This window comes from Natator depressus, chromosome 9, assembly GCF_965152275.1.
Source record: "Natator depressus isolate rNatDep1 chromosome 9, rNatDep2.hap1, whole genome shotgun sequence".
NCBI classification, from domain to species: Eukaryota; Metazoa; Chordata; order Testudines; family Cheloniidae; genus Natator; species Natator depressus.
The window spans coordinates 54085105-54095567 of record NC_134242.1 but is presented as its reverse complement, the minus strand read 5'-3'; the positions used below and the strand labels follow the sequence as shown (position 1 = coordinate 54095567).

The following is a 10463-nucleotide window of genomic DNA, read 5'->3' as shown; positions in this document are numbered from 1 at the left end:
CAGGTTGTCATTGCCCGGGGCTGGGGAAGAGGGAGGCTGTCACTTCCAAGGGCGGGGCGGGCTACAGACTAGCACTGCCCAGGGCAGGGATGGAGAAGAGGCTGAAGGGAAGGCGGGTCTGCATGAGAGAAGGCTGGTGGCGCGCGCATGCCGGTACCACCTCCCAGTCCCTGGGTGATACCTGCCCCTTCCTCCTTTGGCGCCTATGCCGTTGCCCCGCCTCCTTATTGATATACAGCTGGCCGTGTCCCGGGCGGCCAATCAGCGGCGGCAGCTCCTGAATATGGAATGAGGTCGGGGCTGCGGCCCTTGTCATGCGGGCCCGAGCGACCGGGTAACAACGCGGCAGGGAGCGGGACACAAGATGGCGACAGCCATGTACCTGGAGCACTATCTGGACAGTGAGTGGCGGGCCCGGCGCGCAGAGCGGGGCGCCAAACCCCCTTTGGAGGACGAGGGAACGGGGACAGGCGCCAGGGACGGGGCGACTGCGGAGGGAGGGTCCCCAAGGCGGGGCGGGCGGGGGTACTGGAAGGGGGGAGCGGAGGCAGTGACACCGCCCAGCTTGGGAGGGGCGGCCCTTGGCGGGAGCGCTGTTATTACTGCAGCTGGCTGCGGGAATTACAACTGCGTCATTCTCCTGCGGGGGGCGTGGCATTGTGTGCGTCATCAAGCATGTCTGTGGTTGTGTCATCTTTAGGTACCGAGGGCGGGAGTAGTTCAATCTGTTCTCTTTAGTGCCCCTCCCTTGTTCCTGGGCGCCGCTGTTTGTTCTCTGGACTGCCCCTTCCCGCCTCAGGAGGCTTCCCCATCCCCCTGTCAACGCTCCCCCTCCCATCCCCAGGGTGCTGACACCCACACCCTGCCTGCCTCAGCTCTGCTTCCTTTCCTTATGGGTAGGGACCAACCAAATTCATGGCCATGAAAAATGTATCACAGACTGTGAAATCTTGTCTCCCCCTGTGAAGTCTGATGTTTTGTGTGCTTTTACCCTACTCTATACAGATTTCATGGGGTAGAGCAGCGTTTCTCAAATGTCGGGACGTGACCCAAAAGGGAGTTGCAGGGGGGGTACACAGTATTGCCACTCTTACTTCTTCACTGCCTTCAGAGCTGGGCAACCAGAGAGCAGCAGCTGTTGGCTGGGCAACCAGCTCTGAAGGCAGCATCCTGCCAACAGCAGCACAGAAGTAAGGGTGCCAATACCATACCATGCTACCCTTACATCTGTGCAGCTGTCTTCAGAGCTGGGCAGCCAGAGAGTGGCAGCTGCTAACTGAGGGCATAGCGCTGCAGGCTGCAGCGCAGAAGTAAAGGTGGTAATACCATGCCATGCCAGCCTTACTTCTCCGCTGCTGCTGGTGGCAGTGCTGCCTTCAGAGCTGGTCTCCCAGCCAATTGCCACCAGTCTCCAGCTGCCACCAGTCTCCAGCAGTACTGTAACTCCCCCTACAATGTTCTTGTGACCCCCCCCCACACACACACCAACACTCCTTTTTGGATCAGGATCCCTACAATTACAACCCCCTGAAATTCAGATATAAATAGCTGAAATCATGACATTTATGATTTTTTAAATCCTATGACCATGAAATTGACAAAAATGGGCTGAATTTGGTAGGGACTTACTTACGGGGGCTGCCCTTTTTCCCCAGCTGCCCCTCCCCGTGGGGGCTGCCACAGCTTCCCCAGCCTATGGGGGGGCTTGTTATGTTGTGGTATGCAGTCCACACCATTGAAGAGTTGTCACCTCTTATTCTAAAACCTTAAGTTCCTTAAAGGTTTACCACTGTAGCTTTCTGGCTGGGATGCCCACAGTCAGCAACAAGCATGCTCCCTGTGTCTGTGTGTTGGGGAGCCCTGGTCTAATGCTTTGAATCCAGGAGTCTGGCTACAATACCACACTTCCACCAGTATTGCTTAACAACTGGTAAGGTGATGCCACACTCTCCCCAGTCCCAAATTTGTCCAGAAATATGTGTTCTGAAATACCCAATCCTGACCTGGAATAATCGAAGGAATGGTAAGGTTTGTTGCTCTTTTGAAGAGTCAGTATCCAACAGTTTGTTACTTTAAGTAGTTACCAAACAGTTCAGTTCAACAGCAATGGGTTGATTTAGATTAAAAATAAAACAAGAATGCAAGTATAAGAACTAAAGTCAGAAATGGTTACAAAAGAAATAAAGATAAAACATTTTCTAGTAACTAAAATCTAACAAGCTTGGTTCCAGGTAAAATCTTCACCACATTTCCGTCAAGATGGCTGACCAAATCCCTGCGTCAGACTCTATCCCCCAAAGTCAAAGGGCTGGTATCTTTGGGCAAGTCCACACTATCAAATTAAGTTAACCGAAGTGATGTACAACCACAACAAGAATTGAATCAGTTTTACACGTCCACATTGTGTTTCTTGTGTCAGCTGAGCGCGCCCTCACCAGGAGCGCTTACGCTGATTTAACTGCCAATGTGGGGCATTGTGGGATGATTTCTGAAAGGCAGCAACAGTCAATGTAAGCAACACAGTGTCTACGCTGATACTGCATCGACGTAACTACATTAACTTAAGCATTATTCTTCTCGCAGAGGTGGACTTATTAAGTAAGGCAAGTTACATTGTTGGGAGCTACATTTTAGTGTAGACACGTAGAGTTAGATTGATGTAAGCTGCCTGAGTCTTCTTTGGTGAAAGATATATAACTTGTGGGTTGTTCCTCTTTTATAGTTTAGTGAACCTTTGAAATAGATTCTTCTGAGGGTAACCCCTATATAAAGTTCATTCAAGCAGTGAGGAAGGCAACATGCAGTCTCCTGTGGCTCTTGTCGATGAGGGGAAAGCAGTGGACGTGTTGTTCCTTGACTTTAGCAAAGCTTTTGACACTGTCTCCCACAGTATTCTTGCCAGTAAGTTAAAGAAGTATGGGCTGGATGAATGGATGGATAGAAAGCTGGCTAGATTGTTGGGCTCAACGGGTAGTGATCAATGGCTCCATGTCTAGTTGGCAGCCGGTATCAAGCGGAGTGCCCCAAGGGTCGGTCCTCGGGCCAGTTTTGTTCAATATCTTCATTAATGATCTGGAGGATGGTGTGGATTGCATCCTCAGCAAAAAGAAAAGGAGTACTTGTGGCACCTTAGAGACTAACCAATTTATTTGAGCATAAGCTTTCTTGAGCTACAGCTCACTTCATTGGATGCATACTGTGGAAAGTATAGAAGATCTTTTTATACACACAAAGCATGAAAAAATGGGTGTTTACCACTACAAAAGGATTTCTCTCCCCCCACCCCACTCTCCTGCTGGTAATAGCTTATCTAAAGTGATCACTCTCCTTACAATGTGTATGATAATCAAAGTGGGCCATTTCCAGCACAAATCCAGGGTTTAACAAGAACGTCTGAGGAGGGTAGGGGGTAGGAAAAAACAAGGGGAAATAGGTTACCTTGCATAATGACTTAGCCACTCCCAGTCTCTATTCAAGCCTAAGTTAATTGTATCCAATTTGCAAATGAATTCCAATTCAACAGTCTCTCGCTGGAGTCTGGTTTTGGAGTTTTTTTGTTGTAATATCGCAACTTTCATGTCTGTAATCGCGTGACCAGAGAGATTGAAGTGTTCTCCGACTGGTTTATGAATGTTATAATTCTTGACATCTGATTTGTGTCCATTTATTCTTTTACGTAGAGACTGTCCAGTTTGACCAATGTACATGGCAGAGGGGCATTGCTGGCACATGATGGCATATATCACATTGGTGGATGTGCAGGTGAACGAGCCTCTGATAGTGTGGCTGATGTTATTAGGCCCTGTGATGGTGTCCCCTGAATAGATATGTGGGCACAGTTGGCAACGGGCTTTGTTGCAAGGATAGGTTCCTGGGTTAGTGGTTCTGTTGTGTGGTATGTGGTTGCTGGTGAGTATTTGCTTCCGGTTGGGGGGCTGTCTGTAGGCAAGGACTGGCCTGTCTCCCAAGATTTGTGAGAGTGTTGGGTCGTCCTTCAGGATAGGTTGTAGATCCTTAATAATGCGTTGGAGGGGTTTTAGTTGGGGGCTGAAGGTGACGGCTAGTGGCATTCTGTTATTTTCTTTGTTAGGCCTGTCCTGTAGTAGGTGACTTCTGGGAACTCTTCTGGCTCTATCAATCTGTTTCTTCACTTCCACAGGTGGGTATTGTAGTTGTAAGAATGCTTGATAGAGATCTTGTAGGTGTTTGTCTCTGACTGAGGGGTTGGAGCAAATGCGGTTGTATCGCAGAGCTTGGCTGTAGACGATGGATCGTGTGGTGTGGTCAGGGTGAAAGCTGGAGGCATGTAGGTAGGAATAGCGGTCAGTAGGTTTCCGGTATAGGGTGGTGTTTATGTGACCATCGTTTATTAGCACTGTAGTGTCCAGGAAGTGGATCTCTTGCATGGACTGGACCAGGCTGAGGTTGATGGTGGGATGGAAATAGTTGAAATCATGGTGGAATTCCTCAAGGGCTTCTTTTCCATGGGTCCAGATGATGAAGATGTCATCAATATAGCGCAAGTAGAGTAGGGGCGTTAGGGGACGAGAGCTGAGGAAGCGTTGTTCTAAGTCAGCCATAAAAATGTTGGCATACTGTGGGGCCATGCGGGTACCCATAGCAGTGCCGCTGATCTGAAGGTATACATTGTCCCCAAATGTAAAATAGTTATGGGTAAGGACAAAGTCACAAAGTTCAGCCACCAGGTTAGCCGTGACATTATCGGGGATAGTGTTCTTGACGGCTTGTAGTCCATCTTTGTGTGGAATGTTGGTGTAGAGGGCTTCTACATCCATAGTGATCAGGAAGATCACCGATGGATTGTAGTTTCCTCAGGAAGCCAGTGATGTCTCGAAGATAGCTGGGAGTGCTGGTAGCGTAGGACCTGAGGACGGAGTCTACACAGCCAGACAATCCTGCTGTCAGGGTGCCAATGCCTGAGATGATGGGGCGCCCAGGATTTCCAGGTTTATGGATCTTGGGTAGTAGATAGAATATCCCAGGTCGGGGTTCCAGAGGTGTGTCTGTGCGGATTTGATCTTGTGCTTTTTCGGGGAGTTTCTTGAGCAAATGCTGTAGTTTCTTTTGGTATCTCTCAGTGGGATCAGAGGGTAATGGCTTGTAGAAAGTGGTGTTGGAGAGCTGCCGAGCAGCCTCTTGTTCATATTCCGACCTATTCATGATGACAACAGCACCTCCTTTGTCAGCCTTTTTGATTATGATGTCAGAGTTGTTTCTGAGGCTGTGGATGGCATTCTGTTCTGCACGGCTGAGGTTGTGGAGCAAGTGATGCTGCTTTTCCACAATTTCAGCCCGTGCACGTCGGCGGAAGCACTCTATGTAGAAGTCCAGTCTGCTGTCTCGACCTTCAGGAGGAGTCCACCTAGAATCCTTCTTTTTGTAGTGTTGGTAGGGAGGTCTCTGTGGATTAGTATGTTGTTCAGAGGTGTGTTGGAAATATTCCTTGAGTCGGAGACGTCAAAAATAGGATTCTAGGTCACCACAGAACTGTATCGTGTTTGTGGGGATGAAGGGGCAGAAGGAGAGGCCCCAAGATAGTACAGCTGCTTCTGCTAGGCTAAGAGTATAGTTGGATAGGTTAACAATATTGCTGGGTGGGTTGAGGGAACCATTGCTGTGGCCCCTTGTGGCATGTAGTAGTTTAGAAAGTTTAGTGTCCTTTTTCTTTTGTAGAGAAGCAAAGTGTGTGTTGTAAATGGCTTGTCTAGTTTTAGTAAAGTCCAGCCACGAGGAAGTTTGTGTGGAAGGTTGGTTTTTTATGAGAGTATCCATTTTTGAGAGCTCATTCTTTATCTTTCCCTGTTTGCTGTAGAGGATGTTGATCAGGTGGTTCCGCAGATTCTTTGAGAGCGTGTGGCACAAGCTGTCAGCATAGTCTGTGTGGTATGTAGATTGTAATGGATTTTTTACCTTCAGTCCTTTTGGTATGATGTCCATCTGTTTGCATTTGGAAAGGAAGATGATGTCTGTCTGTATCTGTACACGTTTTTTCATGCAGTTGATAGATTTCCACTCCATACGGCTAAATGCAGTGCCTTGCATAATGACAGGTTTCAGAGTAACAGCCACGTTAGTCTGTATTCGCAAAAAGAAAAGGAGTACTTGTGGCACCTTAGAGACTAACCAATTTATTTGAGCATAAGCTTTTGTGAGCTACAGCTCACTTCATCGGATGCATACTGTGGAAAGTATAGAAGATCTTTTTATACACACAAAGCATGAAAAAATGCATGTTTACCACTACAGAAGGATTTCTCTCCCCCCACCCCACTCTCCTGCTGGTAATAGCTTATCTAAAGTGATCACTTGCCTTACAATGTGTATGATAATCAAGGTGGGCCATTTCCAGCACAAATCCAGGTTTTCTCCCCCCCCCCCCACAAACCCACTCTCCTGTTGGTAATAGCTTATCTAGAGTGATCACTCTCCTTACAATGTGTATGATAATCAAGGTGGGCCATTTCCAGCACAAATCCAGGGTTTAACAAGAACATCTGAGGGGGTTCACTAAACTGGGAGGAGAGGTAGATACGCTGGAGGGTAGGGATAGGATGCAGAGGGCCCTAGACAAATTAGAAGATTGGTCCAAAAGAAATCTGAGGAGGTTCAACAAGGACAAGTGCAGAGTCCTGCACTTAGGACGGAAGAATCCCATGCACCGCTACAGACTAGGGACCGAATGGCTAGGCAGCAGTTCTGCAGAAAAGGACCTAGTGGTTACAGTGGATGAGAAGCTGGATATGAGTCAACAGTGTGCCCTTGTTGCCCGGAAGGCCAACGGCATTTTGGGATGTATAAGTAGGAGCGTTGCCAGCAGATCGAGGGATGTGATCGTTCCCCTCTATTCGACATTGGTGAGGCCTCATCTGGAGTACTGTGTCCAGTTTTGGGCCCCACACTACAAGAAAGATGTGGAAAAATTGGAAAGAGTCCCCCAGAGGGCAACAAAAATGATTAGGGGACTGGAACACATGAGTTATGAGGAGAGGCTGAGGGAACTGGGATTGTTTAGTCTATGGAAGAGAAGAATGGGGGGGGGGGGATTTGATAGCTGCTTTCAGCTACCTGAAAGGGGGTTCCAAAGAGGATGGGTCTCTGCTGTTCTCAGTGGTAGCAGATGACAGAACGAGGAGTAATGGTCTCAAGTTGCAGTGGGGGAGGTTTAGGTTGGATATTAGGAAAAACTTTTTCACTAGGAGGGTGGTGAAAGACTGGAATGCATTACCTAGGGAGGTGGTGGAATCTCTTCCTTAGAAGTTTTTAAGGTCAGGCTTGACAAAGCGCTGGCTGGGATGATTTAGTTGGGGAATTGGTCCTGCTTTGAGCAGGGGGTTGGACTAGATGATCTCCTGAGGTCCCTTCCAACCCTGATATTCTATGATTCTATGTGTGCATGTGAGTATTTTGCCATGCGTTTTTTCGCCTATTGAAAGCTTAAGAGGAAATAAAACAAAAGGGAAAGATTCAAGGGAGTTTGCCCAAATCTTACCTTCTGAATCTCTCGTCATATGTAACTTTCAGTCCATGGGTCTGGCTGAGCTGGTGAGTGGCAGCATGACATGAGGAGACTTATCCATATTAGAGAAATGAGTCCAAATAAAAATATATTGTACTTGTGTAGCTCCAAAGCAGAAGTTTTGTTCCTTTGCAAGTTTAATTACAACTTTTTAAAAAAAGGAGAGCAGAACTGGCATTTAAATTTCTCTGCTTCCTTGAAACCATAGAATTTAGAGGCTATTTTAAAAATAATAAATCCCCCCATCCCCCCAAAAATTCAGTCTCCTGGTGAGGGAAGTTTCTTGCTGGGGTTGTCTGCTGAAATTATTTAGTTCCTTCCCCCTCCAGTGTAATTGGATGAGCATGAAACATGTACTTGCCTATCTCCTTCCCCACTGTGATAGTGTGAGATTTGCTGCTACCCCCTGTTGCCCTGAGGGGTCTGTTTATGTGATAATGTAAATACATTCTCATTGTCTTTGAAAGTACCTAGGCAGTGACTCCATACCAGGTGGAAAAACTACAGTCCTTTGTCTAGGATGGAGTATCTCCTGCATGGCTGGCAAACAAATTTTAAGAGTTATAATTTCAGTTTATGTCCATAATTTTGCATCACTTGATTGCACCTACATTACACAATGATATTAATCAGTGAGTTATGAGCTTTTCATTGGCACCTTGCATGACACTTACCAGATATATTTCATGACATTGAACAATTGGTACAGTAGAACTGGTTAAGCCAGCTGCAGTTCATTACCAGCTATCTGGGTGCCCCCTTGCTCTTGTGCTAATGTCACAGGGTTACACTCCCTCTGCAGTAGCAGTCCTAGTTCCCACAGCTTATATAGGGGCTGCATAATAGCAGTCTTGCAAGGCTGCCATAAAAAAGATGCAGAAAAGTTGTTGCCTTTTGCCACATAGGGCAGGACAAGAAGCAGTGGGTTTAAACTACAGCGTAGTAGATTTAGATTAAATCTCAGGAAAAACTTCCTAACTGTAAGAACAGTAGGACAATGGACCAGACTGCCTCAGGAAGTCTGGGAAGCTCCTTTACTGGAGGTTTTCAAAGGGAGGCTGGATAACCATCTGTCTTGGATGGTTTAGACACAACAAATCCTTCATTTTGGCAGGGGGTTTACTCCGGGGGGAATTCTGCACCAAAAAAATAAAAATTCTGCACACAATATTTTGAAATTCTGCATATTCTATTTGTCAAAATAACACAATATAATCATGCTACTTACAATTATTTTGTTAATGTATTTCAAAATATCTGTCAGCAAGTATGTCTGTAACAATACAGACCAAAAAAATAAAAAAAGATTCTGGTAATTTTTTTTGACAGATTCCTTACTAGGCATATTAATATACAATTTTGCGTAAGTCATTTAAATTACAATACAGACCTGTATTTCCTGCACCTGTCAGAAGCAGTGCAAAGGCTTTGGGGGAGGCAGGGGTAATGGAGGAGCTGAGGGAGAGGAAAGGAGCCTGGGAGTGAACCTGGAGGGTGCTGGGTGTGGGTGGGAGGTTTTTCTTTGGGGTTGGGGTGGTATTGTTATGGTGTTGGGAAGCCTCCCCCATGCCGTCCCTGGCTGACCCCAAGCCTCTCCCATTCAGTCAGGCACGTCTGCCCCTCTCCCCACACCCCCCGTCTCCATCGGTCTGTGCAGCCGTCCTCCCACATCCCCAGGCTCAATGCTGTCAGCCCACTAGCTGCTGAGCCCATGCTCCAGTCTGTCCTGTCCCCCCACTAGCCATTCTGAGCTTCAGTCTGTGACCCCCCCCATCAGCCCTGTGTGCCCCACTGTAACGATGTTGGTTCTGGTGGGACCCAACTGAGAGTGCCAATTCAGGACAAATTGCTTAAAGCAGGGCAGTTACAGCCCAAGGCTGTGGTTTCTGTGCACACCAAGGCAAACCAAATCAGCCAAACAGAGAAGACTTTGGTTTTACCCCACTGGCTAACCACAAGTCACACAAGCAATTCCCTTAGACACTCTAGTTTCCCAGTATCACCATCAGTGCCACTCATTATGGGGACAAATGGTTATGAAAACCAATACCCCAGTAAAAGAAAAAGGGTTCTCTCTATCCCAAAGGACCAAGCCCCAGACCCAGGTCAATATACAAATCAGATCTTACCCACAAATCACGCTGCTGCCAATCCTTTAGAATCTAAAATCTAAAGGTTTATTCATAAAAGGAAAAAGATATAGATGAGAGCAAGAATTGGTTAACTGGAATCAATTACATACAGTAATGGCAAAGTTCTTGGTTCAGGCATGTAGCAGTGGTGGAGTAAACTGCAGGTTCAAATCAAGTCTCTGGAGTACATCCACAGCTGGGATGGGTCTTTCAGTCCTTGGTTCAAACCTTCAGTGTAGCAAAGTTCCTCCAGAGGTCAGGAGCAGGATTGAAGACAAGATGGAGGAGCTGCAGCAGCTTTTTATATTCTCTTGCCATGTGGTCTTTCTTTCTTTGTTCCAAAGACAAGCTGTCCATCACATGGCATGGCAAAACCTCAGAGTTCTGTCCATAGGCACTTCCCTGCATACCTTGCTGAGTCACAAGGCATGTCTGCCTTCTCTCAATGGGTCGGTTGTATAGCTGATGGTCCTTAATGGGCCATCAAGCAGGCTAGGCAGAGCTGACACCAAGTTGTCCGGGATGTCACCCAGAAGCATAGCATAAGTTTGAAATACAGACAGTATAGAGCCAATATTCATAACTTCAACTACAAAAATGATACACACATATAGATAGCATAATCATAATCAGAAAACCGTAACCTTGTCTTAGACACCTTATTTGACCCCCTTTATATAAGATTTGGTGCCACTACAGGACCTTGGTTGCAACAATGATCTATACCGTCCCAGATTATGTCAATAACGTCACACCCACTCTGTCCTAACCTGGCTCTGTGGGCAGGATCCTGT

At 46.9% G+C, this 10463-nt stretch overlaps 1 protein-coding gene across 1 annotated transcript in view; it reads left to right on the top strand.

The window, feature by feature from the left end:
• Nucleotides 1-117: 117 nt before the first annotated feature.
• The window catches only part of ING5 (inhibitor of growth family member 5), a 57834-nt gene continuing 47488 nt past the window's right edge, over nt 118-10463 (top strand). Inside the window, exon 1 of the mRNA XM_074963039.1 lies at nt 118-401. Coding sequence (XP_074819140.1) covers nt 365-401 — 37 coding nt within the window. The 5' untranslated portion in view covers nt 118-364. The remainder of the gene's footprint in view (nt 402-10463) is intronic.